The 13,002-nt window shown below is 47.6% G+C and overlaps 1 protein-coding gene across 1 annotated transcript in view; it reads left to right on the top strand.

Annotated features, from left to right (window-relative positions):
* The window catches only part of LOC125459755 (cytochrome P450 4V2-like), a 49,373-nt gene that overhangs the window by 20,926 nt on the left and 15,445 nt on the right, over nt 1-13,002 (top strand). The window contains exons 7-8 of the mRNA XM_048546569.2: nt 569-763; nt 4,913-5,015. Coding sequence (XP_048402526.1) covers nt 569-763; nt 4,913-5,015 — 298 coding nt within the window. The remainder of the gene's footprint in view (nt 1-568; nt 764-4,912; nt 5,016-13,002) is intronic.

Genomic DNA, 13,002 nt, shown 5'->3' with positions numbered 1-13,002 from the left:
CTCCGTGCACGACTGGAAATTGCTGCCTGGACAAGCCTTTAATGCCCATCCCCAATTTCTCTTGAAGGTAATAGAGAGCCAGAAATGTTTGCGTTAGATGTTGCATGGATTAAATATGACGTCTGTAAGAAGTGAACAGCATAACAAAACAATATTGTGTGAACTATTCAAATTGCTATCCCATGGTGTTGCTGTTGATAACTGTCAAGTTTGACGAGACTGAAGTGTTTTTGTTTTCACTGAGTGGATTACCTTGACACAGCAGTAGAAACCAGGCTCCGGATCTGTCAGTGCATGGATTGTTTGGTTCAGCATTTTCTTAAGAGTGCCTGTTGGGCATAGCAGAACAGGAAGACAGTCAAAATGGCCAAGTGCCTCCAGAGAGGAATCAGATCACTGGCGAATAGTGCTGGGATCTGGAGACTTAGTCTATAAAGTACCTAAGTGTCTAATAGCTGCTAGCAGACCAACAGATTTTCAAGCCCAGAGTTAAGACAAATACAGTTCTATCGATGTTCTAATCACTAGATAAGTCTCATTCTGAGAAAATCCTTTTGATTGTTATTAGGTGATTGTAGAGAGGTCTTGCAAAATGGAAACTTCTGGAGAATGTAGCAGTTCCAATATGGATTTAGAGTCTGAATCACAGAGCAAAAAGAAACGCAAAACATTTCTTGACCTAATTCTCAGTGCAGTGGATGAAGATGGAAAGAAACTGAGTCAACAGGATGTTAGGGAAGAAGTGGACACATTCATGTTTGAGGTAAGATAATATTCAAAGTAGTGCACAGCATTTTTATATTTGTTGAATCAAAGACTGAAATTATTGTTAGCGTGTGGATCATGAAAATATGTGGATGATATTCTTAATGGAGGAGGTAAACAAATTATGACAAGTGCCTCTGTTGAAATAGTGAATTATGTCATATGTTTAACTGGTTTGCTTGGTGATTTCAGAGCTAAAAGTTAGGCACACTGCTGTGTATCTTGATGCGCGTGTAGGGCAGAACTAGGTACGATGTCCAATTTCCTTCTCTTAAAATCCACCAGCTGAGTATTTATGTCAATCAACAATAGTTAGATAGTCATCTTTTAGACTGGCTTATAATTCGAGATTTTTCTGACATTTCGCTATCTGCCGTGGTGGGATTTTTAATCCACACCCCAGAACATTAGTGTGGGATTCTGGATTGCCAATATATCACTGCTTTTCATGTTTTTCTGTCACCTTGATTCTTTTAAAGAAACTGATTACAATACTTTACCAAAATGCGTTCAATAAGTAATAGATCAGCCTTAGTTGATCCAATGCTGCTTCTGAGCAGAAGACATACATTACTATGGTAAATGGGGGTGTTGAGCAGGCTCCTGACTTGGCAGAACTGATTTGCATCTTTAGGTGTACGCATAGTCCTTGACTCATGGATTTTTTTTTAGTTAGTTTGCTGTCAGAATTCAAAACACTTGTTATTCTCAAAAGAATTCTATTCATGGTGAGGAAAGACATGCTGTATCTCTGCCTCTACTTGTGTCTAAGACCATAAGACATAGGAGTGGAAGTAAGGCCATTCGGCCCATCATGTCCACTCCGCCATTTGAATCGTGGCTGATGGGCATTTCAAATCCACTTCCCTGCACTCCCCCCGTAGCCCTTGATTCCTTGATTCCTTTTGAGATCAAGAATTTGTCGATCTCTGCCTCGAAGGCATCCAACGTCCCAGTCTCCACTGCACTCTGCGGCAATGAATTCCTTCATTCCTCCATTATTTCCCTTAAATGCCAGCAATTAGAATGTTTCCGATTCCTTAATGATCAAAGGATGTAACTGATAATTGAAAGCTTTTTTAAAAACAGAACTTCAAATTAGAATGAGGACAAATACAGTCAAGATAAAATTGGGCTTCAAGGTTGTAAAACAAGCGGCAGCTGATCAGAGATAACACGGTGTGAAGCTGGATGAACACAGCAGGCCAAGCAGCATCAGAAGAGCAGGAAAGTCTTTTTGATGTTTCGGGTCGAGACCCTTCTTCAGAAATGGGGGAGGGGAAGGGGATTCTGAAATAAATAGGAGACGGGGGAGGCGGATAGAATGTGGATAAAAGAGCAGATAGGGATCTGATCAGATATGCATTAACTGTTCTGATTGGTTTCCTTTCCAAAAATCTTCAGTATCAATTGGTCACATCACACCAGTGGAACAAACTTGAATATCCAATCTGAATCAAAACAGTTGCATTGTCTTTTTCCGTGATAATGGGAACTGCAGATACTGGAGAATCCAAGATAACAAAGTGTGGAGCTGGATGAACACAACAGGCCACGCAGCATCTCAGGAGCACAAAGCGCGAGCTTTTGTGCTCCTTTCTGCTCCTGAGATGCTGCTTGGCCTGCTGTGTTCATCCAGCTCCACGCTTTGTTATCTTGTATTGTCCTTTTCCTATTGATAGTCTAAAAGATCATTGGTGAATAGTACTTTAACAATTACCACAGAGTACTGTTATAGACATGTTCTAAATTAAGTTAGAATGGTTACAGTTGGGATAAAGAAAATCCTCTGGGTGTAATATTTTACACCAGAGGTTGCAATATTATTGTAGGATAGCCTGGTGTCTCTTAACTGTGTAAATATTTCCAGCTGCTAGTTATTTTGCTAATCATACATGCTAAAAATTCACTTATTAAAAAAAAATCACTGATTGTTTATCTCTTTTGGAAGCTTTCATAATATTCTTAGTTATTTTCTTTATTTCTAATGACACAAGTGAGAATTTCGCCCTTTTATTACTCTAACGCCTAAAGTTTTTAAAGTAGATATCACGTGGCTCATAAGTGACTTGGTTTTACTTGTTTGGCAGGGCCAGACACCTTTTTACAAGGTGATAAAAGGCTGTCCTGATTTCTTTGTATTAAACTGGAGCCTAAAGAATAAAAGACTTTCAGGAATCTGAATTAATATCATGCCCTAACCAGCCTTCCACCAATCTTTTGAGTTGCTTTCAGTGTAAAGATTGACAGACTATTTGGGATTCAAAATTGCTTTTCGTGTTTGTAGTCTCTCAGCTTTAGGGGCCACCTTATGTCCTGGATTGGAATGTGAATTATAATACAAAATGCTGGAAAAATGTACCAGATCAAGTGACATCTTTTAGACAGAGAATTTTCAAGTTGATTACTTTTCATCAGAATCCAAAAAATATATTTGAGAAAACTTTGATTTATTTAAATTCTCATTCAGAGCAAACCATACTATAATTTCACAAAAACGGAATATTTTTGTTTTTGTGGTTATAAAAAGTATGTTGTGGCTGCAGATATAATTATAGCAGCATTGATTAACACTGTGGTATAGTGATAATGCCACTGGACTAGTCCTGAGCTTCAGGCTAATAATATTCTGGGGCCATTGACTGATGGAATTTAAATTCACTTAATAGAATTGGAGCTAAAAGCTGGCCTTGGCAATGATGACCACAAAACTAGAACAGTTGTGAAAGTCCAGCTGGTTCTTTCATCTTTTTAGGGAAGGAAATCTGCTATCATTTCCTGATCTGGCCTACATGTGCCTCCAGATCCACATTAATGATACTGATTCCAAAACTACCTAATGAAATGGCCTAGTAAGCCACTTACTGCAAATCCCCAATTGACCATGAATTAAGTGTTGAAACTTGCCAACAATGCTCACATCCCATGAAAGAAATTTTCATTTCTGTAGCATTTTACAATATATGGTTAGGTGCACATACAGCATCTAGATTCTTCAAATGGATGCAGATTTGTGATTCTGAGGTCCAGCCAGTTTTGAGTTAATTGCAAGTCTACGTATAAGAAAACTTGATTGTGAAAGAGTAGAGAGGACTGATTCACCACAGTAAGCCCATGTTCAGTATGACTGTACAAAAGCAAAAAAATGCAGATGTTTGAAGTCTGAATAAGAATTCGTTCAGATTCGCAACGTTGCCAGACCTGCTGAGTTTCTCCAGCGCCCTGTTTTTATTCAGCGTTATTGCATACCTAACAAAGCGGTCCATTTAGTGGTTATTTATTGTGTGCTAACTTTGATCAGTGATTTATTTTTCCCTTGGGAATGTTGTTATATCCTTTATTTGAGTGCAGGCAAATAAGTATTTTTGAACCATGATTGAAGCAGCACATAATACAATGTATAATATAGTGCTGTCTAAATTATAGTGCAGGTACTGTAGCTTCGCAGTAAGATCTGTTCATTACATAAATAAGTTGCCAGCTGCACTAAAAGGCTTGCTATCTTATTCTGCTTCAAACTAATTGGAGGGAAAGGATACCTTGGTATTAAAAAGACTATAGATAAGTACTGTCCCTGCCATTATGTGTATTTCTGTCATTTTCTTTCTAGCTTCTTTTGTTCCTTGCCTTAGGTAAATATTTTTCTCAACTTTTTATGTTTCATTTTCTTCTTTTTTAAGTGCCGTCCTAGTTCTGATGCTGCTTCATGATGTGGATGAAATTGCTGTAACAAAGATTTTTCCATTGTCTTTTATAAACCAAAATCTATCTAGCTGTAACACTTCATAAGCATTTTTTTGAAGTTTCAATTTATTCCGTAGATATGTTGTTCTTGATTAATCGTGTTTCCGTTTAGCTGTGGAAAAATGGGGAGGAGTACTTCTACCTTTGCTAATAAGGAAAGAATCCATATAGGGACAAGTTGTTGTTTAAAGATTTAAAAGTTTTGGTTATATTTCTAAAGTAAGATCAATTAATATAAGAGGTCAGTTAAGTATTGCCTCCAGTGTTCCCTCTCAACAATGGAAACAACTGTTTTCTGTTGGTCTGTTTGGATTATGGTGATAATACATTGGATTCAGCCAGTTGAAAAATCACGTGTAAAGATGTATAGATTTTTTAGAAATTGCTTTGACTTTGTCATCAGGGGCATGATACCACAGCGACCTCAATAAACTGGACCCTTTACCTCTTGGGAACCCATCCTGATGTACAGAAGAAAGTTCATGAAGAGCTGGATGATGTTTTTGGTAATGTTATAAGTACTTCAGTTCCAACATTTACTTTTGCAAAGTGCTGAAAAATAAAATGTATCTTGGCATTGTAAACACTTAAGATTTTGATGCATTTGTACTTGATGCCATATGATGGTAAGTAAGACTGAGGGTGCTGGGTATAAGAAAAGCTTCAGGCCTATTGATGGAGCCAGAGATGTACAACATTGAACCAGTCTGACGTATCCATGCTGACCAGATATCCTAAATTTAATCTAGTCCCATTTAGCCCATATCCCTCTTAAACTCTTCCTATTCATGTACAAATCCAGATACCTTTTAAATGTTGTAATTGTACCAGCCTTCACTGCTTCTTCTGGCAGCGTGTTCCATACGCGCACCACCCTCTGCGTGGAAAAAGTCCACGAGGTCCCTTTTAAATCTTGCCCCTTTTGGACTCCCCTTCTCTGGGGCGGGGGGGGCGGCGGGTGCGGGTGCGGGGGCAGAAAGACCTTGATCATTCACCTTATCCATGTCCCTTGTGATTTTATAAATTTTTATAAGGTCACCCTCAGTGTCTGATACTCCAGAGAAAAATAGCCCCAGCCTCTCCCTATAACTCAAACTCTCCAACTCTGGCAGCATCCTCAAATCTTTTTTTGGAATCCTTTCATTTATCCAAACTGTAATGGTGAAGATTTATGCTCCAGAACGAGCTGTACAGTGAGGCAAGCTGCTCCATGACAATCACAACACTGTCATTTGGTGGACAATGTAGAAAATTGCCGAGGTGTGTCTTTTTCACAAGGAGCAGGACAAATTTATTCCGGCCAATGTTAGCCCCATCGGTTTATTTTCAATCCTCAGTCAAGTGATAAAGCTGCCAGGATGCACTTACTCAGTTTAAAATAAAAAGTTTGTTCAGTGCTGAGATGGGTTTTTGCTACTTGTCTCACATCAGTCTTGTTCCAAACATGTACGAAACAGCTGAACTTTTGACGTCTAGACAGCTTCTGTGGTGCATAGGTGTGAAGTGTGAGTCGCTCCTGAACCAGTCGAGGTCCTTAAATAATGAATCTCCTTTTTGGCCTTCTGTTCTTTGAAGTCTGCAGCCACGTCCCACAATAATGTCTGCAAGTCTGACCTTGGCAAGACCCTGAACTTGCCTGTTTGAGACTGACTGCCTCTGCTTCCAGCAGTAGTCACCACTCCCAGTGGCACTTTGGCTTGATTTGAGTTGCGTTATTGTAAGGTAGGACGTTACAGCTAAAGCCAGTTTGAGGCCCAAAGGCCGTTAAGAGACTGCAGGGTCAGCTAGTCAAGTGTGAGCAGGCTTGGCCAGGAATTTTGCATCAGGTACCCTATCATCTCTGTAAAAGAGAGAAAGCAGACTGCAGTGGTAGTAGGAACTACAGATGCTGGAGAATCTGAGATAACAAGGTGTTGAGCTGGATGAACACAACAGGCCAGGCAACATCAGAGGAGCAGGAAAGCTTACGTTATCGGTTGAGACCCTTCTTCAGAAATTGGGGAGAGGAATGGGATTCTGAAATAAATGGGGAGAAAGGGGAGGTGGATAGAAGATGGATGAAGAAGACAAGTAAATAGGAGACAGATCAGTCAAAGAGGCGGGAATGGAGCCAGTGTAGTTGGGGAGTTAGTGGGGGATAGGTCGGTCCAGGGATGATGGACCAGTCGAGGAGGTGCGCTGAGGCTAGTAGGTAGGAGATGGGGTGGGGCTTGAGGTGGGAGGAGGGGATCGGTGGGAGGACAAGTTAGGGAGGCGGGGAACAAGCTGGGCTAGTTTTGGGATGTGGTCAGGAGAGGGGAGATTTTGAAGCTGATGAAGTCTACATTGATACCATTGGGCTGCAGGGTCCCCAAGTGAAATATCGGTTGCTGTTCCTGCAGCCTTCGGGTGGCATCGTTGTGGGACTGCAGGAGGCCCAGGATGGGCATGTCGTTCAAGGAATGGGAGGGGGAGTTGAAATGGTTTGCGAATGGGAGGTGCAGTTTACTGCGAACCGAGCGTAGGTGTTCCACAAAGCGGTCCTCAGGTCTCCACTTGGTTTCCCCAATGTAGAGGAGGCCACATTGGGAAGACTGGATACAAGATACCACGTTAGAAGATGTGCAGGTGAACATCTGTTTGTGGAAGGTCTTCTTGGGGCCTGGGATGGAGGTGAGGCGGGGAGGTGTAGGGACAGATGCTGACCCCGCCCATTGCCAACGCTGCACGGCCCACCACCTCCACCGCCCACAGCTCCAGAGGAGACAGTAGCTCCTAGCCTTGCTGAGTCTTCTCCATCCCCCCCAGACCTCTCCCTCACTGAGGGTGAACGGTCAGTTCTCAGTAAAGGGCTCACCTTTTGTCTCCCTCCACCCACACATCAATGAATACTGCTCGGGCTTGGATGTTAAACAGTTTTTTCCACCACCTCTGCGCTTACTTCTTTAATTGTGGGCGTAACCCTTCCTCTACTGACCCCTTCTCCCACCTCCAACACATCCCCTCCTACTGGACACCACCCCAAGGTCCCCTATCCTCCCTTAACCTCTTCATCTCCAACTGCCGTCACGACATCGATCGCCTCAACCTCTCCACCCCTCTCACCCACTCCAAAACATCATCTCCCAAACCACCCACAACCTCATCACTTCAGGTGACCTCCCACCCACAGCCTCCAACTTCATTGTTCCCCAACCCTGCACCACCCGCTTCTATCTCATTCCCAAAATCCACAAACCTGACTGCCCTGGTCGACCCATTGTCTCTGCCTGCTCCTGCCCCACCGAACTTATCTCAACTCTATTTTCTCCCCCTTGGTCCAGGAACTCCCCGCCTACATCCGTGACACCACCCATGCCCTCCACTTCCTCCAAAACCTCCGGTCTCCTTGCTCCCAACACCTCATCTTTACCATGGACATCCAGTCCCTATACGTCTGCATTCCTCATGCAGATGGCCTATAGGCCCTGTGCTGCTTCCTGTTCCGCAGGTCCAATCAGTCCCCCTTCACCGACACCCTTATCCGCTTAGCTGAACTCATCCTCACTCTCAACAACTTCTCCTCCAATTCCTCCCACTTCCTGCAGACATAGGGGGTGGCCATGGGTACCCGCATGGGGCCCAAGCTATGCCTGCCTGCCTGCCTCTTTGTAGGATACGTTGAACAATCCCTCTTCCGTACCTACGCTGGCCCTATCCCTCACCTCTTCCTCCATTGCATTGATGACTGACTGTATCAGCGCCACCTCACGCTCCCACGAGGAGCTCGAACAGTTCATCCACTTCACTAACACCTTTCACCCCAACCTTAAGTTCACCTGGACCATCTCAGATACCTCTCTCTCCTTCCTGGACCCCTCTATTTCCGTCTCTGGAAACCATCTGGAAACAAGTATCCATTTCAAGCCTATCGACTCCCACGGCTACCTAGAACACACCTCCTCCCACCCACCTTCCTGTAAAAAGGCCATCCCCTATTCCCAATTCCTTCGCCAGAGCCACATCTGCTCCTGAGATGAGGCATTCCACTCCTGGACATCCCCGATGTTTTCATTTTTCAAGGACCAAACTTCCCCTTCACAGTGGTTGAAAACGCCGTTGACTGTGTGTTTCGCATTTCCCACACCTCATCCCTCACACACCCCTTCGCCGCAATAATAACCAAAACAGAATCCCCCTCATCCTCATGTACCACCCTAACAACCTCCGGATCCAACGCATCATCCTCCAACACTTCCTCCATTTGCAATCCGACCCCACTACCAAAGACATTTTTCCCTCCCCACCCCTGTCTGCTTTTCGGAGGGACCACTCTCTCTCTGTGACTCCCTTGTCTGCTTAACCTTCCTCTCCAGCCCCACCACCCCCAGCACTTTTCCATGAAACAGCAGGAAGTGCTACTCCTGCCCCCACACCTCTCCCCTTACCCCCATTCCAAGCCCTAAGAAGACCTTCCACATCAAACATATGTTCACCTGCACCTCTGCTAACTTGGTATACTGTATCCACTGTTCCCAATGTGGACCCCTCTACATCTGGGAAACCAAGCGGAAGCTTGGGGACTGCTTTGTGGAATACCTACACTCAGTTCACACCAAATAACTGCAACTCCCAGTCGCGAACCATTTCAGCTCCCCCTCCCATTCCTTAGACGACATGTCCATCCTGAGCATCCTGCAGTGCCACAATGATGCCACCCGAAGACATCTCATATTTCGCTTGGGAACCCTGCAGCCCAAGGGTATCAATGTGGACTTCGCCAGCTTCAAAATCTAGCCTTCCCCGACTGCATCCCAAAACCAGCCCAGCTCATACCCAACTCCCTAACATGTCCTCGCACCTATCCACTACTCCTGCCTCAAGCCCCACCCCCATCTCCTACCTACTAGCCTCATCCTGCCTCCTTGACCTGTCCGTCCTCCGTGGGCTGACCTAACCCTCCCTAACACCCCACCTACACTCACCTTTACTGGCTCCATCCCTGCCTCTTTGACTTGTCTGTTTCCTCTCCACCTATCAGATCCTTTATCCATTTTCTATCCACCTCCCCCTTTCTCCCTATTTATTTCAGAATCCCCTTCCCCTCCCCCATTTCTGAAGAAGGGTCTAGACTTGAAACATCAGCTTTCCTGCTCCTGTGCTGCTTGGCCTACTGTATTCATCCAGCTCTACGCTTTGTTGTTCTCAAGCAAACTGTAGTGTTCTGAAGAATCAAACCGTTAACTTTCCTGCTCCTCTGCTCCCTGTCCCGCTGTGCTCCTCCAGCTCCACACTGTGTGTTATCTGTACATGCATTGCATTACCGATGCTCCGGCTTATTGCATCTAAACTTACTCCAAGGTGCTAAAATGTGAGGCTGGATGAACACAGCAGGCCAAGCAGCATCTCAGGAGCACAAAAGCTGACGTTTCGGGCCTAGACCCTTCATCAGAGAGGGGGATGGGGGGAGGGAACTGGAATAAATAGGGAGAGAGGGGGAGGCGGACCGAAGATGGAGAGTAAAGAAGATAGGTGGAGAGAGTGTAGGTGGGGAGGTAGGGAGGGGATAGGTCAGTCCAGGGAAGACGGACAGGTCAAGGAGGTGGGATGAGGTTAGTAGGTAGCGGGGGGTGCGGCTTGGGGTGGGAGGAAGGGATGGGTGAGAGGAAGAACCGGTTAGGGAGGCAGAGACCGGTTGGACTGGTTTTGGGATGCAGTGGGTGGGGGGGAAGAGCTGGGCTGGTTGTGTGGTGCAGTGGGGGGAGGGGACGAACTGGGCTGGTTGAGGGATGCAGTAGGGGAAGGGGAGATTTTGAAACTGGTGAAGTCCACATTGATACCATATGGCTGCAGGGTTCCCAGGCGGAATATGAGTTGCTGTTCCTGCAACCTTCGGGTGGCATCATTGTGGCAGTGCAGGAGGCCCATGATGGACATGTCATCAAGAGAATGGGAGGGGGAGTGGAAATGGTTTGCGACTGGGAGGTGCAGTTGTTTTTTGCGAACTGAGCGGAGGTGTTCTGCAAAGCGGTCCCCAAGCCTCCGCTTGGTTTCCCCAATGTAGAGGAAGCCGCACCGGGTACAGTGGATGCAGTATACCACATTGGTAGATGTGCAGGTGAACCTCTGCTTGATGTGGAATGTCATCTTGGGGCCTGGGATGGGGGTGAGGGAGGAGGTGTGGGGACAAGTGTAGCATTTCCTGCGGTTGCAGGGGAAGGTGCCGGGTGTGGTGGGGTTGGAGGGCAGTGTGGAGCGAACAAGGGAGTCGCGGAGAGAGTGGTCTCTCCGGAAAGCAGACAGGGGAGGGGATGGGAAAAATGTCTTGGGTGGTGGGGTCGGATTGTAAATGGCGGAAGTGTCGGAGGATAATGCGTTGTATCCGGAGGTTGGTAGGGTGGTGTGTGAGAACGAGGGGGATCCTCTTGGGGCGGTTGTGGCGGGGGCGGGGTGTGAGGGATGTGTCGCGGGAAATGCGGGAGACGCGGTCAAGGGCGTTCTCGATCACCGTGGGGGGAAAGACAGCCACACTGAGCCCTGCCGCATCTTCACCATCCCCCCAGACCTCCCACTGACTGAGGACAAACGGTCAGTCCTGAGCAAGGGGCTCACCTTTGTTCCCCTACAACCACACATCAACGAATACCAGTCACGGACGGACATAGAGCAGTTTTTCCGCCGTCTTCGCCTGCATGCCTACTTCTTCAACCGGGAACCCAACCCTCCTTCCACTGACCCCTTCACCCGCTTCCAACACAAGTCCTCCTCCTGGACACCACCCCCAGGCCTCCTACCCTCCCTCGACCTCTTCATCTCCCACTGCCGTCGAGACATCAACCGCCTCAACCTCTCCACCCCTCTCACCCACTCCAACCTCTCCCCCGCAGAACGGGCAGCCCTCCGCTCCCTCCGCTCCAACCCCAACCTCACCATCCAACCCGCAGACAAGGGTGGCGCAGTGGTAGTATGGCGCACTGACCTCTACATCGCCGAGGCCAGACGCCAACTCTCCGACACCACCTCCTACCGCCTCCTCGATCATGACCCCACACCCGAGCACCAAACCATCATCTCCAACACCATTCACGACCTCATCACCTCAGGGGACCTCCCACCCACAGCCTCCAACCTCATTGTTCCCCAACCCCGCACGGCCCGTTTCTATCTCCTTCCCAAAATCCACAAACCTGCCTGCCCTGGTCGACCCATCGTCTCAGCCTGCTCCTGCCCCACCGAACTCATCTCCACCTATCTGGACTCCATTTTCTCCCCTTTGGTCCAGGAACTCCGCACCTACGTCCGTGACACCACCCACGCCCTCCACCTCCTCCAGGACTTCCAATTCCCTGGCCCCCAACACCTCATATTCACCATGGACGTCCAGTCCCTGTACACCTGCATTCCGCATGGAGATGGCCTCAAGGCCCTCCGCTTCTTCCTGTCCCGCAGGCCCGACCAATCCCCCTCCACCGACACTCTCATCCGCCTAGCTGAACTCGTCCTCACACTCAACAACTTCTCTTTTGACTCCTCCCACTTCCTACAGACTAAGGGGGTGGCCATGGGCACCCGCATGGGCCCCAGCTATGCCTGCCTCTTTGTAGGTTACGTGGAACAGTCCCTCTTCCGCACCTACACAGGCCCCAAACCCCACCTCTTCCTCCGGTACATTGATGACTGTATCGGCGCCGCCTCTTGCTCCCCAGAGGAGCTCGAACAGTTCATCCACTTCACCAACACCTTCCACCCCAACCTTCAGTTCACCTGGGCCATCTCCAGCACATCCCTCACCTTCCTGGACCTCTCAGTCTCCATCTCAGGCAACCAGCTTGTAACTGATGTCCACTTCAAGCCCACCGACTCCCACAGCTACCTAGAATACACCTCCTCCCACCCACCCTCCTGCAAAAATTCCATCCCCTATTCCCAATTCCTCCGCCTCCGCCGCATCTGCTCCCACGATAAGACATTCCACTCCCGCACATCCCAGATGTCCAAGTTCTTTAAGGACCGCAACTTTCCCCCCACGGTGATCGAGAACGCCCTTGACCGCGTCTCCCGCATTTCCCGCGACACATCCCTCACACCCCGCCCCCGCCACAACCGCCCCAAGAGGATCCCCCTCGTTCTCACACACCACCCTACCAACCTCCGGATACAACGCATTATCCTCCGACACTTCCACCATTTACAATCCGACCCCACCACCCAAGACATTTTTCCATCCCCTCCCCTGTCTGCTTTCCGGAGAGACCACTCTCTCCGCGACTCCCTTGTTCGCTCCACACTGCCCTCCAACCCCACCACACCCGGCACCTTCCCCTGCAACCGCAGGAAATGCTACACTTGTCCCCACACCTCCTCCCTCACCCCCATCCTAGGCCCCAAGATGACATTCCACATCAAGCAGAGGTTCACCTGCACATCTACCAATGTGGTATACTGCATCCACTGTACCCGGTGCGGCTTCCTCTACATTGGGGAAACCAAGCGGAGGCTTGGGGACCGCTTTGCAGAACACCTCCGCTCAGTTCG

Source organism: Stegostoma tigrinum, chromosome 1 (genome assembly GCF_030684315.1).
Source record: "Stegostoma tigrinum isolate sSteTig4 chromosome 1, sSteTig4.hap1, whole genome shotgun sequence".
Taxonomy (NCBI): Eukaryota; Metazoa; Chordata; class Chondrichthyes; order Orectolobiformes; family Stegostomatidae; genus Stegostoma; species Stegostoma tigrinum.
Note: the sequence above shows the minus strand (reverse complement) of the source record. Positions and strands in the feature narration are given on the sequence as shown.